At 44.2% G+C, this 23,664-nt stretch overlaps 1 protein-coding gene across 1 annotated transcript; it reads right to left on the bottom strand.

The window, feature by feature from the left end:
• Nucleotides 1-3,739: 3,739 nt before the first annotated feature.
• On the bottom strand, nucleotides 3,740-8,917 carry LOC139002731 (keratin-associated protein 19-3-like). Its single transcript, XM_070403803.1, has 2 exons — nucleotides 8,764-8,917; nucleotides 3,740-3,966 (listed from the first exon to the last, which is right to left on the bottom strand). The coding sequence occupies exons 1-2, from the start codon at nucleotides 8,915-8,917 to the stop codon at nucleotides 3,740-3,742; spliced, it is 381 nt and encodes a 126-aa protein (XP_070259904.1).
• Nucleotides 8,918-23,664: the final 14,747 nt, after the last annotated feature.

Genomic DNA, 23,664 nt, shown 5'->3' with positions numbered 1-23,664 from the left:
ACTCCGTCTCATTCCTATTTCTCATTTGAGAAGATCAGCCAACTGATAAAATGAGTATTTTCCTTTAAAAGGAATCATTTAGAATTATGGGTCAATTCCCTAGGAATTTCACACTTTTTGTGTGGCTCAGTCAGAGCATGTGGCTGTGATGAAGGGCTATTTTTTTTGCTTTTTAAAGCATAAGACTCTTCCTGGATGGGACACAAGTAAAACACTTCAATAACACAATCCACACAAAATTGTTGTTTCCAGATAAGAAAACACAGGACGACGACATGCATAACTTATAAATGCTCTTTAGCTGCAAAAAGAAGAAAAAATAGCTTGAAAAATCTGGAACAAATCTGTTACTCTTTCTCTATATGAGCAGGGAAAAAGTAACCCTGGAAATTTCTTTGGGGGGTGATTATTTTTCTGTCCATTCTATAGATCAAGAGCAGACTTAGGTCTTCATTATTCTATACTAGAGGCCCGGTGCACAAAAATCGTGCAGGAGTAGGCCTTCCCTCCCCAGCTGCCAGCACTGGCTTCCCTCTGGCACCCGGGACCCGGGCTTCCCTCCACGTTTATAATGAAAGAGTAATATGCTAATTAGACCGGACATCCTTCCGGACGAAGCCAGGGCTGCGAGGGAAGCCCGGGTCCCGGGTGACAGAGGGAAGCCGGTGCCAGTAGCCAGTGGAAGGAAGGCCTGCTCTTGCATGATTTTCGTGCATCGGGCCTCTAGTAGATAATAAAAGCCTAACATGCTAAGTGTCTGGTCGGCCGTTCAACCAATCAAAGCATAATATGCTAATGATATGCTAAGGCCGCTGAACCACTCGCTATGACATGAACTGACCACCAGGGGGCAGACAGTCAACCGGTTGACCAGTTGCTATGATGTGCACTGACCACTGGGGGGCAGATGCTCCAACTGGTAGATTAGCTTGCTGCTGGGGTCTGGCCAATCAGGACTGAGCGGGACAGACTGGACATGCCCTGGAGCCCTCCCCCGGGCCCTCCCTGGCTGGCCAGCCTCTCATGTCCCTCCCAGGCCCCGAGTGTGCACCAGTGGGGTCCCTCAGCCTGGCCTGCGCCCTCTCGCAATCCGGGCTGAGGAATCCCCCCCAAGTGCACGAATTTCGTGCACCGGGCCTCTAGTTTTTAATGAAGTTTTATATCATGAATCAAGTTTTGATTCATATTGATACATGGAGAGCTAAACAACATTCTCACATTTCCCTGAAAGAAAGGAAATCTTTTGTTATTAATTCAAACAATCTTCTCTCACTTTAGATACAGATTGGTACAACCTTAAGGAGAACAAAATTATGATAATATTGATTATACTAAGAATGTCAACCACAGTGATAATTAGATGGGTTGCTGCTTGTCAGCCCCGTGGAAACTGTCCCTGGAGAAATTAGCCAAATGAGAGAAAACAGAAATCCTATTCCTCTCGATCCAACTGCGTAGCCGGGTCCCCCCGTGGTTGCTTGGCTCTGTAACCCTGCTCGCCCCACGGGAACGAGACCTGCAGCCCCTGGGAGCCCTGAGCGAAAAGGGTGTGTGATGGTTGTTTTGTTTGGTATGTTTGGGCTTTCTCTGTTTATTGTTTTTACCAAGAGTTGAGTTTTTAGTTAAGTTTATTGGGGTGACATCGGTTAATGAAATCATACAGGTTTGGGGCGTACATTTCCATGATGCATCATCTGTATACGCGTCGTGACTTCACGGCCCCAAGTCAAACCTCCCCCCTCACCACAGACTTGACCCGTGTGGGGTGCGGTTTTCACATGACTCGTTATCCAGGCGGAGGCGGGGAAATGGGGACGTCCGCGTTGGCGTTAACATTAAAATGTTTTAATAAGAAAAGGATTTAGTTTCATTCAAACTCAGACACAGTAGAGGTGACAGGAAATTCTCGCTATTCAGTGGTAAAAGTTAGAAGAGCAGAGGCCTGGCCTCCGTGCCCCAGCGCGCTCACTCACTGTCATGTCCATCCCCCGACGTGCACAGCGGTTGTCTGACCACGTTCCAGGGGGAACTGCCTGCGGCTCAGGGTCGTGCAGTCAGAGACGGGGGCTCAGGCCGCCGGTCTGACCCGTCCTGCACCACCACCCGGGGAAGCACCCAGGCTGAGCCCCGCCTGCAGCAACCTGGGCCACGGGGGCAGCGTTTCCTGTCCTTTCGGGTTTAATCCTGTGTTTCCATCTCCAGCTTCTTTTATGGCATCCGCCTGGCTTACACCAACAGGACTGGGGCCTAGCACCGCCGGAGCGTAGTCTTCAGCTTTAGGGAAACAATATTTTTGTAGATATTTCACGTGTCCTATTCCTTGTCTCTTATATTCTAATAAAGTGGTCATTTTTTGAAGGGATGCTATTTATCCCTGAAACTCATATTTATATGACTTTTAAAAATGTATTGAATGCCCTACCCAGTGTGGCTCAGTGGATAGAGCGTCAGCCTGTGGACTGAAGGGTCCTGGGTTCGATTCCTGGTCAGGGCACATGCTTGGGTTGCAGGCTCGGTCCCCAGTAGGAGGCATGCAGGAGGCAGCTAATCAAATGATTCTCTCTCATCATGGATGTTGCTATCGCTCTCCCCCGCCCCCTTCCTGTCTGAAATCAATAAAAATATGTGTTTTTAAAATGTAGTGAATGGTGCTGAGTCACTTGAGGCCACACACTGCTTTGCTCCATGATGACACCTCCAGATATGCATTCTCCTCACTCAGCTGCAGGCTCCTCAACACAACGAGGAGGAGGAGGAGGAGGAGGAGGAGGAGGAGGAGGAGGAGGAGGAGGGTCCTCCCAGGACCGGGTGGGGAGGAGGTCAGCGAGTTGAGTAACCCAAGGTCACATTGCAGGGTCCAGTTTATCAACAGCTTCTAGAACAGTCTTCTTATCCGCTTCACACATGAGATGGAAGCAGGAAATGATGAACAAAGGAAGGTTCTATATGATCCAAAGATTCAGAGGAAAACAGAGCTGACCTTCTCAGCAAGTGCATAGATATGGCTGCTAAGATTTGTGGAACGAGAGTTGCTAAGATTACAGTTTCAATGAGACAGTGTCTGGCAACTAGCAATGGGAAGATCCACCACCACTTGTTTCTGTAAAATTATATGGATAAGAAGACAATAATGAATATTTGAAAAAGGTAGAGAATTAGTCCCTGATTTTGAACTCCATTAAGAAATAAAAATAGATAAAATATGAAACATGTAACATAATTGTGTTTTTATAATGTGTATAGGTTTACAACTCCATGTGTGTATTGTATTTATACTGAGTGGCCAGATTATGATGACCACCCCATCAGTACAGTGAAGTGAATTAGTTATGCAAATAATAATAATAAAGAGTATTTGCTTAGGAAGTTTTCAATATTCAGTACTTTGGAAGTGTCAATGAAGTACTGATGGGGTGGCCATAATAATCTGGCCACTCAGTGTATAATCAACAAATTGTAAAATTTACATGAAAGTCTGTACACATAATGGAGATAAATGAACCCAAAACACCACATTTTCCATTTCAAATTCCTTGATTTATTGGGTATTCAGCCTAAATCATTGGGAGTTCCCAAAGCTGCGCATGGCTGGCCTGGTGCAGACACGCTCATAACGAATACGTTCTCTGACATTCGGAGATTTCTCTTGACCACAGGCCTAGGGTCACTCAGCCACTGGCAGAGGAACGGTTTGGCCAATCCACGCCTGGTACCCGCTGCTGGCTCCTAAGGCAGAAGTTTAGTAGAAGCCAGAGTATCCGTACCCCTGCCAGCCAGAGCCATAGCCCAGGCCCCCAAGGCCTCCCCAGCCATAGCCCAGGCCACCAAGGCCTCCCCAGCCCCAGCCGGAGCCATAGCCATAGCCCAGGCCCCCGAAGCCGCCCCAGCCGTAGCCGCGGCCTCCGTAGTAGCTGCCATAGTAGCTCATGGTGTCAGGGGGAGTATGTTTCTGTTCAAGACGAGGTCCTGAGAGTGAGTGTCAGCGAGTGGGGAGGGAGCTTATATACCTGAGCCAGCAGGTGCTGAATCACGTGACCAATCCTGGGTTTCATTCCCAAAGATTCATGGCCCTGAGGCAGCTCGTTAATCTGGTTGCTGACGCCAGAGATGCTCATATTTATTAAAATTTGGAGCCGGCACTGCTGCCTGGTTAGGGCCCCTGGAACCCATGACATTCTTTGTTTCTAATGAGAAGCATATCTGCCTTCCACGTCACAAAATAAAACCTCACTAAACACAATTCTCCATTCCTAAGCGCATGGCATTAGTCATATTGGTTGGCGTGTTCTCATTAAATGTGTCATCTTAATTTGCATATCATTCTTTGGATTTTCCTATCTTACTTTCATCTCAGTTCAAATGCATGGATCCAATTTAAGATTCTTTTTTAAAAAAATAAATCTTTATTGTTCAGATTATTATAATTGTTCCTCTTTTTCCCCCCATAGCTCCCCTCCACCCAGTTCCCACCCACCCCTTGCCCTTACCCTCCCCCACTGTCCTCATCCATAGGTGTACGATTTTTTTCCAGTCTCTTACCGCACCCCCCACACCCCTTTCCCCCCCGAGAATTGTCAGTCCACTCCCTTTCTATGCCCCTGATTCTATTCTATTCACCAGTTTATTCTGTTCATCAGATTTTTTATTCACTTGATTTTTAGATTCACTTGTTCATAGATACGTATTTGTTATCACTTTGTTGTTCATAATTTTTATCTTTACCTTTTTCTTCTTCTTCCCCTTCTTAAAGGATACCCTTCAGCATTTCATATAATACTGGTTTGGCGGTGATGAACTCCTTTAGCTTTTCCTTATCTGTGAAGCTCTTCATCTGACCTTCAATTCTGAATGATAGCTTTGCTGGGTATAGTAATCTTGGTTGTAGATTCTTGCTATTCATCACTTTGTATATTTCTTGCCACTCACTTCTGGCCTGCATAGTTTCTGTTGAGAAATCAGCTGACAGTCATAAGGGCACTCCCTTGTAGGTAACTATTTTTGTCTTGCTGCTTTTAAGATTCTCTCTTTGTCTTTTGCTCTTGGCATTTTAATTATGATGTGTCTTGGTGTGGTCCTCTTTGGATTCCTTTTGTTTGGGGTTCTCTGCGCTTCCTGGACTTGTGAGTCTATTTCTTTCACCAGGTAGGGGAAGTTTTCTGTCATTATTTCTTCAAATATGTTTTCAATAACTTGCGCTCTCTCTTCTTCTGGCAACCCCCATAATTCGGATGTTGGTACGCTTGAAGCTGTCCCAGAGGCTCCTTACACTATCTTCATATTTTTGGATTCTTTTTTCTTTTTTCTTTTCCAGTTGGGTGTTTTTTGTTTCTTCGTATTTCAAATCTTTGACTTGATTCTTGGGGTCCTCTAGTCTGCTGTTGGATCTCTGTATAGTATTCTTTATTTCAGTCAGTGTATGCTTAATTTCTAGTTGGTCCTTTTCCATATTCTTCAGGGTCTCACTATATTTCTTGGAAGTTTCTAGAAGATTCTTGAATAACCTTATAACCGTGGTTTTGAACTCTATATCCAAGAGTTTGCTTTCCTCCATTTCTTTCATTTGTGAACTGTTTCTTTGTCTCCGCATTTTGGCTGCCTCCCTGTGTTGGTAGCGTGGCTTTGTGTGCTAGGTGTCCTATAGGGCCCAGTGGCTCAGCCTCCCTAATTACCTGAGGTCGACACTCTTGGTGCACCCCTTTGTGGGTTGTGAACACAGTCTTGTTGTAGTTAAGCCTTAATTGCTATTGGTATCACTGGGAGGAATTTACCTCCAGGCCAATTGGCTGAGGACCAGCTGTGTCTACAATGGAAGAGCTGCTGTGCAGGAGACACGCTTATGGGGCAGGACTTGCTTCAGTGGGGCTTTGGTGCTCACTGAGTCTGCCCCCTGAGTGTGTCTCTTATGGATCTGAGGAGTTGTAATCTGGATGGTCCCACTCTGACCAATGGGTGCACCGGCTCTTGGATCTCCAAGGAGGTGCAAAGTCAGCCACTGCCTGAGGCTACCCAGCAGGAGCTACAGAGAGATCTGCAGATTTCCCCTCTTTGTTTGGGGTTTGGAGGTGCCCAGATGAGGTGCAGCTGTGAAGCAATGCTGGCCACTGACGAGCCTTAGGCCTTCTTTTGAAAGCTCTGGGGTTCTCTGACCCAGCTGCAGTTTGTTGGGTTTTTAGGCAGAAAAAGGCCAGGCAACTTGTATGCAAAAGCCTCTGTGCACAGCTTGGGTGGGGCAGGGTCTCAGGGAATCACCAGGGTGGAGCAAACAGCAATGGTTGCCCATCAGCCCTGCCCCAATAGGTCCCTGGGTCTCTGTGTCCTGCGGGCCCCATGCAGGAACAATGACCGCTGCAAGCACCACTGCGAGAAAGCCATCCTCACGTTCCAGCCCGATGCCAGACAGTCCAGTTTCTCTCCGTATGAGTCTGGGTTCCCAGATTCTCGCCAGGAACTGGAGTTCAGAGCAGTTGGGAGCTTGTATCTCCCTCCCAATTGAAAAAGACAATAGCGTACCCAGCTGGCAGCCCCTTTCACATGCGCCTCTGTACCTCCACACTTCCACACCTCTGCACCTCCTACCAGACTCAGTGCACTTTTCTCATTCCTTCTAGTTGTAGAATTTCCACTCAGCCAGCCTTCCCGTGGTTCTAGATGATACTCGTTTTGTTTTTTACTTGTAGTGTTAATGTGGTAGTGGGAGGCAGCAAGTACGGGCATTTACCTATGCCACCATCTTGGTTCTCCTCTAAGATCCTTCCACCTATGAAATTCCTTAATTGTCAAACGTATTTCTCTCAAGTTGAACACGCACATGAGAAAACCATGTTAATCTTATGTATCTTCTTGCAAAATACCCTTTTGGCTTCTCCACACGGTGAAATGCATTTCAGAAGCTGAGGCTCTGACCACAGAACAATCTCACACGTGTCCCCCCAGGCTGAGCACCTGGTCACAAAGTTCTCTCTAAACATCACCCTCTTTTTCACACAGAAACGGATTATCCGGAAACATAGGTGACAGTGTTTCAGTTTGCAGTTGCTCTTTATTTTCTCTCTCTGTTCCTCCTGGTTCCCACACATCCTCTGTCTCTTCCAGCCGCTCCTGAAGTGGTCATTCCCTGCTCAGTCCCACACGCTCACACCACCAGGGCTTCCACTCTGATCCGGTTTTCCCATCAGTACTTCATCCCTCCACTCAGGTTTGTACTTTTAGCATGGTATTTTTCTCCTTGTATCCTTTTTTTTTTTTTTTCCTTTTATTGATTTCAGAGGGGATGCTCAACCACTGAGGCACACAAGCCGGGCAAAAGTAACATTTTTAATAACACATTTTCCTGCCATCTAAATGTATTCACTGTTTTTCAAACAAAACATATTTGCTCAGTGACTGAAAGATTAAATTCAGCCTGCACAGCTGTAGGGAGTACCTAACAGTATGGACTCAAGCACACATATTCGACCAAATTATACCAATTTAAGCAAAATATCTTCATCATGTAATATTCTCTGACTATATTATTGGATTCTAGGAAAACATTGATATTTCAGTCCAGTGGTCACCAACTGGTGGTCCGTGAGATCCACAAGGTTGGCAACCGCTGTTTTAGTCCTTTCGTTTTGTATTTCATCAAAGATATATGCCCCGTGTTGCCTCATTTTCATCAAGAGAAATTCAGATTTTCTGACATTTAGATTTATAAGAAAGCTCTTTGGTTTCAGCTTCAGCTCAATAATAATTGGTTCACAATGATGTCTTGTTGTTTCTTTCCCTGATTGGATGGAAGCTAATTCCTCGGTGTGGTGATGGTGGTGAAGACGTATGCCAGCGTGATACAGTGAGAGCAGAGGAAAGGGAACAGACACATTGAGTTTAAAATGTTTTGAGTTTCTCTTGCCGGTTTAGTTCAGTGGATAGAGGATCGGGCTGTGGACAGAAGGATCCCAAGTTCGATTCCCGGCCAAGGGCAAATGCCCAGGTTGCAGGCTCAGTCACCAAAGGGGGCATGCAGGAGGCAACCAATCAATGAAGGAAACTCTCTAATCCTTGATGATTCTATCCCTCTCTCCCTGTTCCTTGCTCTTTGAAATTAAAAGAAAAATTAATAACATAAATTTTGAATGAACTAAAGGATTGTATTTGGAAATGTTAGTTAAGTAAAATCCTTAGGTTGATTAGTAAATACATAGATATGTTAAATATTCATTGCTGTTTGTTGTTACCTTAAGTCAGAATACTTTATGAATAAAATCAAGAGATTGAAAGATTTAAATCGCTGGCCATTTGAAAACATTTATTTTCATTTTGGTGTAGACTTATTAATCTTCACATCTATTTCCTGCCCCTCTGCATGCTTGTGAGGAGTGTGAACGAAAAGGAAGATTGTTAGCCAAGAAGATGGCTTCTCCCTTGGACAGTGGAGTAGATGTGCCCAGAACCACTTCCTCATAATTGCGTTTCATGAACAAACCAACAACCAAACTTTATTTTCAAGTTCAATGCTTTATTGGAAGGTGAACAGACAGTCCAATCAGTTCTGACAGCAAACGTAGAGGATCCTGGTCTATGAGGGAGATGCAGGCACAGTTGAAAATCTCCCCATAATCCTGAGGAGCTAAAGACTCTTGTGCCAATAACCCAGCATGAGGTTTGCTGTCCAGTTCCTTAGATCAAATGTGGAAGGAAGTCCCTTGTAAGTTCAGAGGCTGAGCTGCTGGGTAGGATTTCAGTAGAAGCCAGAGTATCCGTATCCCCCGCAGCAGGACGGGCGCCAGCAGCCACAGCCATAGCTTCTGTAGCCATAGCCACAGCCCAGGCCCCCAAGGCCTCCCCAGCCCCAGCCGGAGCCATAGCCACAGCCCAGGCCCCCGAAGCCGCCCCAGCCGTAGCCGCGGCCTCCGTAGTAGCTGCCATAGTAGCTCATGGTGTCAGGGGGAGTGTGTTTCTGTTCAAGACGAGGTCCTGAGAGTGAGTGTCAGCGAGTGGGGAGGGAGCTTATATACCTGAGCCAGCAGGTGCTGAATCACGTGACCATTCCTGGGTGTCATTCCCAAAGATTCATGGCCCTGAGGCAGCTCGTTAATCTGGTTGCTGACGCCAGAGATGCTCATATTTATTAAAATTTGGAGCCGGCACTGCTGCCTGGTTAGAGCCCCTGGACCCATGACATTCTTGTTTTTAAGTAGAAGCATATCTGTCTTCCACGTCACAGAATAAAGACTCACTTAATACAATTCTTCATTCCTAAGCGCGTGGCATTCGTCATATTTGTTGGCGTGTTCTCATTAAATGTTGTGTCATTTTAATTTGCATATCATTCTTTGGATTTTCCTGTCTTACTTTCATCTCAATTCAAATACAGTGATCCAATGAAAGATCCTTACAGCTATGAAATTCCTTAATTGTCAAACGTATTTCTCTCTAGTTGATCATGCACATGGGAAAACCATGTTAATCTTATGTATCTTCTTGCAAAATACCCTTTTGGTTTCTCCACACAGTGAAATGCATTTCAGAAGCTGGGAATCTGACCACAGAACAATCTCACACATGTACCCCAAGGCTGAGCACCTGGTCACAAAGTTCTCTGTAAACATCACCCTCTTTTTCACATAGAAATGGATCATCCGGAAACATAGGTGACGGTGTCTTCTGTTTGCAGTTGCTCTTTATTTTCCCTCTCTATTCCTCCTGGTTCCCACACATCCTCTGTCTCTTCCAGCCGCTCCCGAAGTGGTCATTCCCCGCTCAGTCCCACACGCTCACACCAGCCAGGGCTTCCACTCTGATCCGGTTTTCCTGTCAGCACTTCATCCCTCCACTCAGGTTTGTCATTTTACCCTGAGTTTTTCCTTATGTTCTTTTTTTTTATTTGCTTTTATTGATTGAAGATATGAAGGGAGATTGAGAGAGCGATGGAAATATTTATAATGAGAGAAAAATCATTAATCAGCTGCCTCCTGCACACCTCACACTGGGGATCAAGCCTGCAACCTGGGCATGTGCCCTGACCAGGACTCAAACTGAACCGCGACCTCCTGGTTCATAGGTCGATGCTCAACCAGTGAGGCATGCAAGCCGAGCATATGTAACATTTTTGATAATACACTTCCCTCCCATCTGAATTTATTAATTCCTTTTCAAAAAAACATATTTGCTGAGTGACTAGAAGATTAAATTCCACCTGCACAGCTGTAGGGAGTATCTAACAGCATAGACTCAAGCACATATATTTGACCAAATTATATGAATTTAAACAAAATATCTTCATCTTACATTATTCTCTGACAATATTATTGGATTCTAGGAAATCGTTGGCATTTCAGTCCAGTGGTCACCAACTCGTGTTCTGCGGACCCTGGTGGTCAGTACGTCCAAAGGTTTGGCAAATGCTGTTTTACTACAAACTTTTTCTTAATTTCATCAAAAATTTATGCCGCCTGTTGCCCCATTTTTATCAGGAGAAATTCAAATTTTGATGAAATTTAGATTTTTAAGAAAGCTCTTTGGTTTCAGCTTCAGCTAAATAATAATTGGTTCACATTATGTCTTGTTGTTTCTTTCCCTGATTGGATTGAAGCTAATTCCTCGGTGTGGTGATGGTGGTGAAGACGGATGAAGTGAGATACAGTGAGAGCAGAGGAAAGGGAACAGAGACGTTTAGTTAAAAATGTTTTGAGTTGCCCTCGCCGGTTTGGCTCAGTGGATTGAGCATCAAGTTGTGGATTGAAGGGTCCCGGGATCTTATCAGGTCAAGGGCACGTGCCCAGGTTGGAGGTAAATCAGCAGAGGGGGGCATGCACGAGGCAACCAATCAATGAATGATTCTCTCTCATCCATGGTGCTTCTATCTCCCTCGCCCTCCTCCTTGTTCTCTGAAATTAAAAGAAAAATGACACATTTGTAATTCCTCAACTAATAAAGAATTTAAAGATTAAAAAAAAAACATAAACCAATTTTGAATGAATGGAATGATTCAATTGGGAAATGTTAGTTGTGTTAAATAAAATCCATATGTTGATAAATACATAGATATGATAAATATTCATTGGTACTTGTTGTTGACTTAAGTCTGAATGTTTTATGAATAAAATCAAGAGATTGAAAGACTTAAATCACTATCCCTTTACAAACATTTATTTTTCATTTCAGTGTAGAGTTTTTAATCTTCACATCTATTTCCTGCCCCTCTGCATGCTTGTGAGGTGTGTGAACGAAAAGAAAGATTGTTAGCCAAGAAGATGGCTTCTCCCTTGGACGGTGGAGTGGATGTGCCCAGAACTACCTCCTCATAATTGCGTTTCATGAACAAACCAACAACCATACTTTATTTTCAAGTTCAATGCTTTATTGGAAAGTTAACAGATAGACCAATCAGTTCTGACAGCAAATGTAGAGGATCCTGGTCTATGAGGGAGATGCAGGCACAGTTGAAAATCTACCCATAATCCTGAGGAGCTAAAGGCTTTTGTGCCAATAACCCAGCATGAGGTTTGCTGTCCAGTTCCTTAGATCAAACGTGGAAGGAAGTCCCTTGTAAGTTCAGAGGCTGAGCTGCTGGGCAGGATTTCAGTAGAAGCCAGAGTATCCGTATCCCCCCCAGCAGGATGGCCGCCAGCAGCCACAGCCATAGCTTCTGTAGCCATAGCCACAGCCCAGGCCCCCAAGGCCTCCCCAGCCCCAGCCGGAGCCATAGCCACAGCCCAGGCCCCCGAAGCCACCCCAGCCGTAGCTGCGGCCTCCGTAGTAGCTGCCATAGTAGCTCATGGTGTCAGGGGGAGTGTGTTTCTGTTCAAGACGAGGTCCTGAGAGTGAGTGTCAGCGAGTGGGGAGGGAGCTTATATACCTGAGCCAGCAGGTGCTGAATCACGTGACCAATCCTGGGTTTCATTCCCAAAGATTCATGGCCCTGAGGCAGCTTGTAAATCTGGTTGCTGACGCCAGAGATGCTCATATTTATTAAAATTTGGAGCCGGCACAGCTGCCTGGTTAGAACACCCTGGAACCCATGACATTCTTGTTTCTAAGTAGAAGCATATCTGTCTTCCACGTCACAAAATAAAACCTCACTAAACACAATTCTTCATTCCTAAGCGCGTGGCATTCGTCATATTTGTTGGCATGTTCTCATTAAATATTGTGTCATCTTAATTTGCATATCATTCTTTGGATTTTCCTATCTTACTTTCATCTCAGTTCAAATACAGTGATCCAATGTAGATTCTTACAGCTATGAAATTCCTTAATTGTCAAACGTATTTCTCTCAAGTTGAACACACACATGAGAAAACCATGTTAATCTTATGTATCTTCTTGCAAAATACCCTTTTGGTTTCTCCACACGGTGAAATGCATTTCAGAAGCTGGGGATCTGACCACAGAACAATCTCACAGGTGTCCCCCCAGGCTGAGCACCTGGTCACAAAGTTCTCTGTAAACATCACCCTCTTTTTCACATAGAAAGGGATCATCCGGAAACATAGGTGACGGTGTCTTCTGTTTGCAGTTGCTCTTTATTTTCTCTCTCTGTTCCTCCTGGTTCCCACACATCCTCTGTCTCTTCCAGCCGCTCCTGAAGTGGTCATTCCCCGCTCAGACCCACATGCTCACACCAGCCAGGGCTTCCACTCTGATCCGGTTTTCCCATCAGTACTTCATCCCTCCACTCACGTTTGTCATTTTAGCCTGATTTTCTCTCCTTATATTCTTTTCTAAAAAATTTCTTTTTATTGATTTCAGAGAGCAAGGGAGAGGGAGAGATAAATAGAAACATCAGTGATGAAGAACAATCATTGATCAGCTGACTCCTGCACACCCCACACTGGGGATCAAGCCTGCAACCTGGGCATGTGCCCTGACCAGGAATCAAACTGAACCATGACCTTCTGGTTCATAGGTTGATGCTTAAGCACTGAGACATACTGGCCGGTTGGCTGTGTCCTTATGTTCTTTATCAATTCTCTGTGTCCTGCCCCTAATTTTCTCTTAGGCAATCAGCAAACACTTTTATGTTTTATTTTAGAATAGTTGGCATGCAATCTTACATTGGTTGTATTAGTTTCAGGTGCACAATAGAATGACTCAGCATGTTTGTACCTCACAATGGCCTCCCCCTGTAATGACCTGCAATCACCTGTCACTGTGCAAACTTGTCACAGCATCACCGACTCCATGCCCCTTTCCCTTGTCACTCAACCCCCAAACCTTTCCAATAAGATATTCTAATTCTTCATGGTTTTAAATTACAAAAATTTCTGTACTCCTGAGATTATATTATATTTTAATGAAAGTCTCCTGAAATCTTGATGCCTGGAAATGCTGCAAAAAATAAACATGGCAGGGAGGATGTGACTGAGACAAAAACAGAAATATCACAGAGGGTAGCCGCCAGCCTTCAGCGAATTTCCTCGGCTCGTAAGGAACCCGAGTGTGAGCCCTCGGTTCCAGGTGAAGCCCTACTGGAGTGCCCGCGCCTGGGGTTTGGTCTTTACCATTGTGTGTGCTTCACAGACTTTAACATGTACCAGGGCTTTGTTTTGTAGGTGGTGCTGGGGTTTTTGTTCCATTTTGAGGTTTGTAAGTGTTAGAAGAAAGCTCCTCAATGAGGGATTTGACCCTCTGGGTGAGGGGAATCAGAGGGACACGCCGGTACCAGCAGGCAGATGGGACCTGCTTTGTTACACACAACAGCAGCCACCGCAGGCGGTCAGTGGCACCTTACACACATGCCCAAACACGCTCAAGGAAAGAGGCTTTTTCCCAAATACCAGATGTACCAGTTAATATTGTGGATCTTTTTCACTAGATGGAGTTACACGTATGTTCATATATATGCGATGAGATGTGTATGCTATTTTGTTGTATTGACAGCAAGCTTCAAAACTTCATATGTCAAATTTTCTGAAGGTGTTAACATCATAGATATTTTTACACTTAAAAATAATGAATTTCGTGCCAAAAAAAAGAGCATTTGCAGGAAGTTTTAATTCATTACTTTATTTTGAAGAAAAGTGCTGCTGGAAGTTATCGTATACTTCAGGAAGCTTATGGTGAACATTCTCTATCTCAAGACTGGTTTAAATGCTTTAAAAGTGATGATTTCAATGTGAAAGACAAAGAACGTCCAGGTCAACCGAAAAAGTTTGAAGACCAACAATTACAAGCATATTGGATGAAGATGCGTGTCAAACTCAAAAACAACTTGCTGAAAAATTAACGTTGTTCAGCTAACAATTTCTGATCATTTACAAACAATGGGAAAGATTTTAAAGGAAGGAAAATGGGTGCAACATCAACTGAATGAAAGACAAATGGAAAACCGAAAAGTCATCAGTAAAATGTTGCTTCAACAGCACGAAAGAAAGTCTTTCTTGCACCAAATTGTGACTGGCGATGAAAAGTGGATTTATTTTGAGAATCCCAAACGCACAAAATCATGGGTTGATCCATGTCAACCATCAACATCGACTGCAAGACCAAATCGCTTTGGAAAGAAGACAATGCTCTGCATTTGGTGGGATCAGGAAGGTGTGGTGTATCCTGAGCTTCTAAAACCAGGTGGAACCATTAATACTGATCGCTACCGACAACAAATAATCAATTTGAACCATGCTTTGGTCGTGAAACGACCAGAATGTGCCAGAAGACACAGCAAAGTAATTTTGCTTCATGATAATGCACCATCACACACACATCAAAACCAGCTAAAGACACATTAAAAGATCTTGCCTGGGAAGTATTAACCCACCCCCTGTATTCAGACCAGACCTTGCCCCTTCAGATGACCACTTGTTCCAGTCAATGGCACACGCACTTTCTCAGCAGCACTTGAAAATGTATGAAGATGTGGAAAATTGGGTCTCTGAATGGTTTGCCTCAAAACAAGAAAAGTTCTATTGGGACAATATCCACAAATTACCTGAAAGGTGGGGGAATGAGTAGCTAATGATGGAAATTACTTTGAATAAAGCACTTTTGATGTTTTTCTTGAAATAATTGTGTTTTCTATGATTAGAAAGTCTGCATTATTAACTGGTAAATGTTCAATTTGCATTATTAACCAGTACAACTGATAGTAACATCAGTATTGGCTACAGAAAGGCACGGGGGAGCATGTGGTTACAGTGTATGGCTTGCTGCGTCCTTGCCTTGCACCTGCGTATAGCAACTCAACCTTGAACGCTTTGATTAGGATTCCCACACTCAGAGTGGCCTTAAACATCCAGCGTGCTCTAGACATTTCCCCACAATAAGAAACATATATTTTTCTCTTTTCTTTTCTTTCTTTCTTTCTTTCTTTCTTTCTTTCTTTCTTTCTTTCTTTCTTCCTTCCTTCCTTCCTTCCTTCCTTCCTTCCTTTCTTTCTTTTTTAATACAGAAAGAAAAGGAGAGGGAGAGAGAGATAGAACCATCAATGATGAGAAGGAATCATTGATCAGCAGCCGCCTACATATCCCCCACTGGGGATCAAGCCTGCAACCCAGGCATGTGCCCTAATCAGGAATCGAACCATGACCTCCTCCTTCATAGGTGGATGCTCAACCACTGAAGCATGCAGGCCGGGCATGAGTAACATTTTTAATAATACATTTTCCTCCCATCAGAATGTAATCACTCTTTTTCAAACAAAGCATATTTGCTGAGTGACTAAGAGATTAAATTCCACCTGCACAGCTGTAGGGAGCATCCAACAGTATAGACTCAAGCACACATATTTGACCAAATTATACCAATTTAAGCAAAATATCTTCATCTTATATTATTCTCCAACGATTTTATTTGATTCTAGGAAAACATTGGTATTTCAGTTCAGTGGTCACCAACGGGTGGTCTGAGAATGAAATGTGGACACTGAGGTCCGACAGTTTGGCGACTGCTATATTAGTCCTTCCGTTTTCTTATTACATCAAAAATGTATGCCCCGTGTTGTCCCTTACTTATCAGGAGAAATTCAGACCTTGCTGAAATTTGCATTTATAAGAAAGCTCTTTGGTTTCAGCTTCAGCTCAATAATAATTGGTTCATAATCATGTCTTGCTGTTTCTTTCCCTGATTGGATTGAAGCTAATTCCTCGGTGTGGTGATGGTGGTGAAGACGGATGCCAGTGAGATACAGTGAGAGCAGAGGAAAGGGAACAGAAACGTTTAGTTAAGAATGTTTTGAGTTGCCCTGGCCGGTTTGGCTCAGTGGCTAGAGCATCAGCTTGTGGACTGAAGGGTCCCGAGTTCGATTCCGGCCAAAGGCACATGCCCAGGTTGCAGGCTCAATCACCAGAGGGGGGGATGCAGGAGGCAACCAATCAATGAATGATTCTCTCTCATCCTTGATGTTTCTATCTCTCTCTCCCTCCTCCTTATCTCTGAAATTAAAGAAAAATTAAAAACATAAACAAATATTGGATGAATGCAATGATTGAATGGGGAAATGTGAATTGAGTTAAGTAAAATCTATATGTTGATAAATAAAGAGACAGGTATGTTAAATATTCATTGCAATTTGTTGTTCACTTAACTCTGAATATTTTATGAATAAAATCAAAAGATTGAAATATTTAAATCACTGGACCTTTCACAACAATTTTTTTTTCATTTCAGTGTAGAGTTATTAATCTTCACATCTATTTCCTGCCCCTCTGCATGCGTGTGCGGTGTGTGAATGAAAGGAAAGATTATTAGCCAAGAAGATGGCTTCTCCCTTGGACAGTGGAGTAGAAGTGCCCAGAACCACATCCTCATAATTGCGTTTCATGAACAAACCAACAACCATACTTTATTTTGGAATTTAATGCTTTATTAGAAGGTGAACAGATAGTCCAATCAGTTCTGACAGCAAACGTAGAGGATCCTGGGAATATGAGAGAGACACAGGCACAGTTGAAAATCTACCCATAATCCTGAGGAGCTAAAGGCTTTTGTGCCAATAACCCAGCATGAGGTTTGCTGTCCAGTTCCTTAGATCAAACGTGGAAGGAAGTCCCTTGTAAGTTCAGAGGCTGAGCTGCTGGGCAGGATTTCAGTAGAAGCCAGAGTATCCGTATCCCCCCCAGCAGGACGGCCGCCAGCAGCCACAGCCATAGCTTCTGTAGCCATAGCCACAGCCCAGGCCCCCAAGGCCTCCCCAGCCCCAGCCGGAGCCATAACCACAGCCCAGGCCCCCGAAGCCGCCCCAGCCGTAGCCGCGGCCTCCGTAGTAGCTGCCATAGTAGCTCATGGTGTCAGGGGGAGTGTGTTTCTGTTCAAGAGGAGATCCTGAGAGTGTCAGCGAGTGGGGAGGGAGCTTATATACCTGAGCCAGCAGGTGCTGAATCACGTGACCATTCCTGGGTTTCATTCCCAAAGATTCATGGCCCTGAGACAGCTTGTAAATCTGTTTGCTGACGCCAGAGATGCTCATATTTATTAAGATTTGGAGCCGGCACTGCTGCCTGGTTAGAGCCCCTGGAGCCATGACAATCTTGGTTTCTAAGTAGAAGCATATCTGTCTTCCACGTCACAAAATAAAAATTCACTACATGCAATTTTCCATTCCTAAGCGTGTGGCATTCGTCATATTTGTTGGCATGTTCTCATTAAATATTGTGTCATTTTAATTTGCATATCATTCTTTGGATTTTCCTATCTTACTTTCATCTCAGTTCAAATACCCTTATCCAATGTAGATTCTTATACCTATGAAATTCCTTAATTGTCTAAAGTATTTCTCTCTAGTTGATCATGCACATGAGAAAACCATGTTAATCTTATGTATCTTCTTGCAAAATACCCTTTTGGCTTCTCCACACAGTGAAATGCATTTCAGAAGCTGAGGATCTGACCACAGAACAATCTCACACGTGTCCCCCCAGCTGAGCACCTGGTCACAAAGTTCTCTGTAAACATCACCCTCTTTTTCACATAGAAACGGATCATCCGGAAACATAGGTGACGGTGTTTCTGTTTGCAGTTGCTCTTTATTTTCTCTCTCTGTTCCTCCTGGTTCCCACACATCCTCTGTCTCTTCCAGCCGCTCCTGAAGTCATCATTCCCGCTCAGTCCCACACGCTCACACCACCAGGGCTTCCACTCTGATCCGGTTTTCCCATCAGTACTTCATCCCTCCACTCAGGTTTGTAATTTTAGCATGGTATTTTTCTCCTCGTATTCTTTTTCTTTTATTTGCTTTTATTGACTTCAGAGAGGAAGGGAGATGGAGAGAGAGATAGAATCATCAATGATGAGAGAAAAATCATTGATCAGCTGCTTCCTGCAGAGCCCACACTGTTGATTAAGCCTGCAACCCGGGCATGTGCCCTGACCAGGAATCAAACTGAACCATGAACTCATGGTTCAAAGGTGGATGCTCAACCACTGAGACATACCTGCCGGGTGTGTCCTTATATTCTTTACCATTTCTCTGTGTCCTACCCCTTATTTTCCCTTAGGCAATCCGCAAACATTTTTATTTTGAATTTTATTTTAGAACTAGAGGCTCGGTGCACGAAATTCCTGCAGGGTTCAGGGGATATTTCAGCCCGGCCTACACCCTCTCCAATCCAGGATCCCTCTCACCTTCCTGACCAATGGCTCCTAACCACTCACCTGCCTGCCTGCCTGATGCCCCTAACTGCTTCCCTGCCATCCTGGTGGCCCTAACTGCACTCCCCTATAGGTCTAATCCCCTAACTGCTCTCCCCTCCTGGCCTGATCTCCCTAACTGCTCCCCCCTGCCGGCTTGATCCCCCTAACTGCCCTCCCTTTCCAGCTTGATCACCCTAACTGCCTAACTACTCTCCCCTGCTGGCCTGATCCCTCTAATTGCCTATCTGTGCTCACCACCTGGCCTGATCCACCTAACTGCCTATCTGTTCTCTCTTCCTCTCTGTGCCCTTCAGACCCCCAGCACAGGTGAACTGAGAGCTCTCTGCCATGGACCTGCCCTGGTCCTGATTGGTCCTTACGTGACGGCGTCCTGGACAATTTGCACATTCCTCTAGTATTAGTATAGAAAGTTGGCATGCAATCTTACATTGGTTATATTAGTTTCAGGTGCACAATACAATGACTCAGCATGTTTATACCTCACAATGGCCTCCCCCTGTAATGACCTGGCAATCACCTGTCACTGTGAAAACTTGTCACAGCATCACCGACTCCATGACCCTTTCCCTTGTCACTCAACCCCCAAACCTTTCCAATAAGATATTCTAATTCTTCAGGATTTTAAATTAAAAAGACGTCTGTACTCTTAATATTATATAATATTTTAGTCAGAGTCTCCTGAAATCTTGATGACTGGAAATTCTACAAAAAATAAACATGGCAGGGAGGATGTGACTGAGACAAAAACAGAAATATCATAGAGGTTAGCCGCCAGCCTTCAGCGAATTTCCTCGGCTCAGAAGGAACCCCGAGTGTGAGCCCACGGTTCCAGGTGAAGCCCTACTGGAGTGCCCACGCCTGGAGCTTGGTCTTTACCATTGTGTGTGCTTCACAGACTTTAACATGTACCAGGGCTTTGTTTTGTAGGTGAAGCAGGGGTTTTTATTCTGTTTTGAGGTTTATAAGTGTCAGAGGCAAGCTCCTCAAACAGGAATTGACCCTCCTGGGTGAGGGGAATCAGAAGGACACACGGGTACCAGCAGGCAGATGGGACCTGCTTTGTTACACACAACAGCAGCCACCGCAGGCGGTCAGTGGCACCTTACACACATGCCCAAACACGCTCAAGAAAAGAGGCTTTTTCCCAAATAGTAACATCAGTATTTTGGCTACAGAAAGGCACGTGGTAGCAGTGTATGGCTGGCTGTGTCCTTGCCTTGTGCCTGCATATAACAACTCAACCTTGAACACTTTGATTAGGATTTCCACATTCAGAGTGGCCTTGCACATCCAGCGTGCTCTAGATAGGACACCACAATAAGTAACATATATTTTCCTTTCTTTCCTCTTTTTTTTTTTTTTAATTCAATGAGGAAGGGAGAGGAAGAAAGAGATAAAAACATCAATGATCAGAGGGAATCATTCATCAGCAGTCCGCTGCAGGTCCAACACTGGGGGTGTATCCTGCAACCCAGGTGTCTGCTCTGACTGGAAATTGAACCATGACCTGCTGGTTCATAGGTCGATGCTCAACCACTGAGGCAAGCAAGCCGGGCATAAGTAACATTTTTAATAACACATTTCCCTGCCATCTAAATGCATTCACTGTTTTTCAAACAGGACATATTTGCTGAGTGACTGAAAGATTAAATTCCGCCTGCACAGCTGTAGGGAGTATCTAACAGTATAGACTCAAGCACACATCTTGGACCAAATTACACGAATTAAACAAAATATCTTCATCTTATATTATTCTCTGATGATTTATTTGATTCTGTGAAAACATTGGTAATTCAGTCCATTCGTTTTCTTATTTCATCAAAAATTTATGCCCCGTTTGTCCTTTTCTATCAGGAGAAATTCAGATTTTCCTGAAATTTAAATTTTTAAGAAAGCTCTTTGGTTTCAGGTTCAGCTAAATAATAATTGGTTCACATTATGTCTTGTTGTTTCTTTCCCTGATTGGATTGAAGCTAATTCCTCGGTGTGGTGATGGTGGTGAAGACGGATGAAGTGAGATACAGTGAGAGCAGAGGAAAGGGAACAGAAACATTGAGTTAAGAATATTATGAGTTGCCCTCGCCGGTTTGGCTCAGTGGCTAGAGCATCAGCTTGTGGACTGAACGGTCCTGAGTTCGATTCTGGCCAAGGGCACATGCCCAGGTTGCAGGCTCAATCACCAGAGGGGGGCATGCAGGAGGCAACCAATCAATGAATGATTCTCTCTCATCCTTAATGATTCTATCTCTCTCCCTCCTCCTCATCTCTGAAATTAAAGAAAAATTAAAAACATAAACAAATATTGAATGAATGCAATGATTGAATGGGGAAATGTGAGTTAAGTAAAATCTATATGTTGATAAATAAAGAGACAGGTATGTTAAATATTCATTGCGATTTGCAGTTCACAAGTCTGAATATTTTATGAATAAAATCAAGAGATTAAAATATTTAAATCACTGGACCTTTCACAACTTTTTTTTTCATTTCAGTGTAGAGTTATTAATCTTTACATCTATTTCCTGCGCCTCTGCATGCTTGTGCGGTGTGTGAATGAAAGGAAAGATTGTTAGCCAAGAAGATGGCTTCTCCCTTGGACAGTGGAGAGGATGTGCCCAGAACCACTTCCTCATAATTGCGTTTCATGAACAAACCAACAACCAAACTTTATTTTCAAATTCAGTGCTTTATTAGAAGGTGAACAGACAGTCCAATCAGTTCTGACAGCAAACGTAGAGCATCCTGGTCTATGAGGGAGATGCAGGCACAGTTGAAAATCTACCCATAATCCTGAGGAGCTAAAGGCTTTTGTGCCAATAACCCAGCATGAGGTTTGCTGTCCAGTTCCTTAGATCAAACGTGGAAGGAAGTCCCTTGTAAGTTCAGAGGCTGAGCTGCTGGGCAGGATTTCAGTAGAAGCCAGAGTATCCGTATCCCCCCCAGCAGGACGGCCGCCAGCAGCCACAGCCATAGCTTCTGTAGCCATAGCCACAGCCCAGGCCCCCAAGGCCTCCCCAGCCCCAGCCGGAGCCATAGCCACAGCCCAGGCCCCCGAAGCCGCCCCAGCCGTAGCCGCGGCCTCCGTAGTAGCTGCCATAGTAGCTCATGGTGTCAGGGGGAGTGTGTTTCTGTTCAAGACGAGGTCCTGAGAGTGAGTGTCAGCGAGTGGGGAGGGAGCTTATATACCTGAGCCAGCAGGTGCTGAATCACGTGACCAATCCTGGGTTTCATTCCCAAAGATTCATGGCTCTGAGGCAGCTCGTTAATCTGGTTGCTGACGCCAGAGATGCTCATATTTATTAACATTTGGAGCTGGCACAGCTTCCTGGTTAGAACACCCTGGGACCCATGACATTCTTGTTTTTAAGTAGAAGCATATCTGTCTTCCTAGTCACAGAATAAAAACTCACTAAACACAATTCTCCATTCCTCAGCTTGTGGCATTCGTCATATTTGTTGGCGTGTTCTCATTAAATATTGTGTCATTTTAATTTGCATATCATTCTTTGGATTTTCCTATCTTACTTTCATCACAGTTCAAATACAGTGATCCAATGAAAGATCCTTACAGCTATGAAATTCCTTAATTGTCTAACGTATTTCTCTCAAGTTGAACACGCACATGAGAAAACCATGTTAATCTTATGTGTCTTCTTGCAAAATACCCTTTTGGCTTCTCCACACGGTGAAATGCATTTCAGAAGCTGGGGATCTGACCACAGAACAATCTCACACGTGTCCCCCCAGGCTGAGCACCTGGTCACAAAGTTCTCTGTAAACATCACCCTCTTTTTCACATAGAAGCGGATCATCCGGAAACATAGGTGACGGTGTTTCTGTTTGCAGTTGCTCTTTATTTTCTCTCTCTGTTCCTCCTGGTTCCCACACATCCTCTGTCTCTTCCAGCCACTCCTGAAGTCGTCATTCCCGCTCAGTCCCACACGCTCACACCACCAGGGCTTCCACTCTGATCCGGTTTTCCCATCAGTACTTCATCCCCCCACTCAGGTTTGTCCTTTTAGCCTGATTTACTTTCCTAATATGTATTTTCTAAATATGTTTTTATTGTTTTCAGAGAGGAAGGGGGAGGGAGAGAGATAGAAACATCAGGGATGAGCGAAAAATAATGGATCGGCTGCCTCCTGCACGCCCCACACCGGGGTTCATGCCTACAACCTGGGTGTGTGCCCTGACCAGGAAACACACTAAACGATGAATCCTGGGTCATAGGTCGACGCTCAACCACTGAGGCCCACAAGCTGGGCATAAGTCATAGTTTTGATAATACATTTCTCTCCCATCTGAACGTATTCACTCTTTTTCAAACAAAATATATATGCTGAGTGACTGAAAGATTAAATTCTGACTGCATAACTGTAGGGAGTATTTAACAGCATAGACTCAAGCACACATTTTGAGCAAATTATAGCAATTTAAAAAAAATTCTTCATCTTTTAATATTATCTGACCATATTATTTGATTCCTGAAAACATTGGTATTTCAGTCCTTCCGTTTTTATATTTCTCAAAAATGTATGCCCTGTGTTGCCCTTTTTTATGAGGGGAAATTCAGATCTTGCTGAAATTTAGATTTATAAGAAAGCTCTTTGGTTTCAGCTTCAGCTAAATACTTATTGGTTCAAAATGATGCCTTGTTTCTTTCCCTGATCGGATGGAAGCTAATTCCTCGGTGTGGTAATGGTGGTGAAGACGGATGCCAGTGAGACACAGTGAGAGGAGAGGAAAGGGAACAGACACGTTTAGTTAAGAATGTTTTGCCAAAACCGGTTTGGCTCAGTGGATAGAGCGTCGGCCTGCAGACTCAAGGGTCCCAGGTTCGTTTCCGGTCAAGGGCATGTACCTGGGTTGCCGGCACATCCCCAGTGGGAGATGTGCAGGAGGCAGTTGATTGATGTTTCTCTCTCATCGATGTTTCTAACTCTCTATCTCTCTCCCTTCCTCTCTGTAAAAATTCAATAAAATATATTTAAAAAAAAAAAAAAAAGAATGTTTTGAGTTGCCCTGGCCGGTTTGGCTAAGTGGGTAGAGGATCGGCCTGTGGACTGAAGGGTCCCAAGTTCTTGTACTCCTGAG

Source organism: Myotis yumanensis, unplaced genomic scaffold, assembly GCF_028538775.1.
Source record: "Myotis yumanensis isolate MYYU_CA2020_CCGP unplaced genomic scaffold, mMyoYum1.0.hap1 SCAF_2, whole genome shotgun sequence".
NCBI classification, from domain to species: domain Eukaryota; kingdom Metazoa; phylum Chordata; class Mammalia; order Chiroptera; family Vespertilionidae; genus Myotis; species Myotis yumanensis.
The sequence above is the reverse complement of the archived record's forward strand: the minus strand, read 5'-3'. Positions and strand labels throughout refer to the sequence as shown.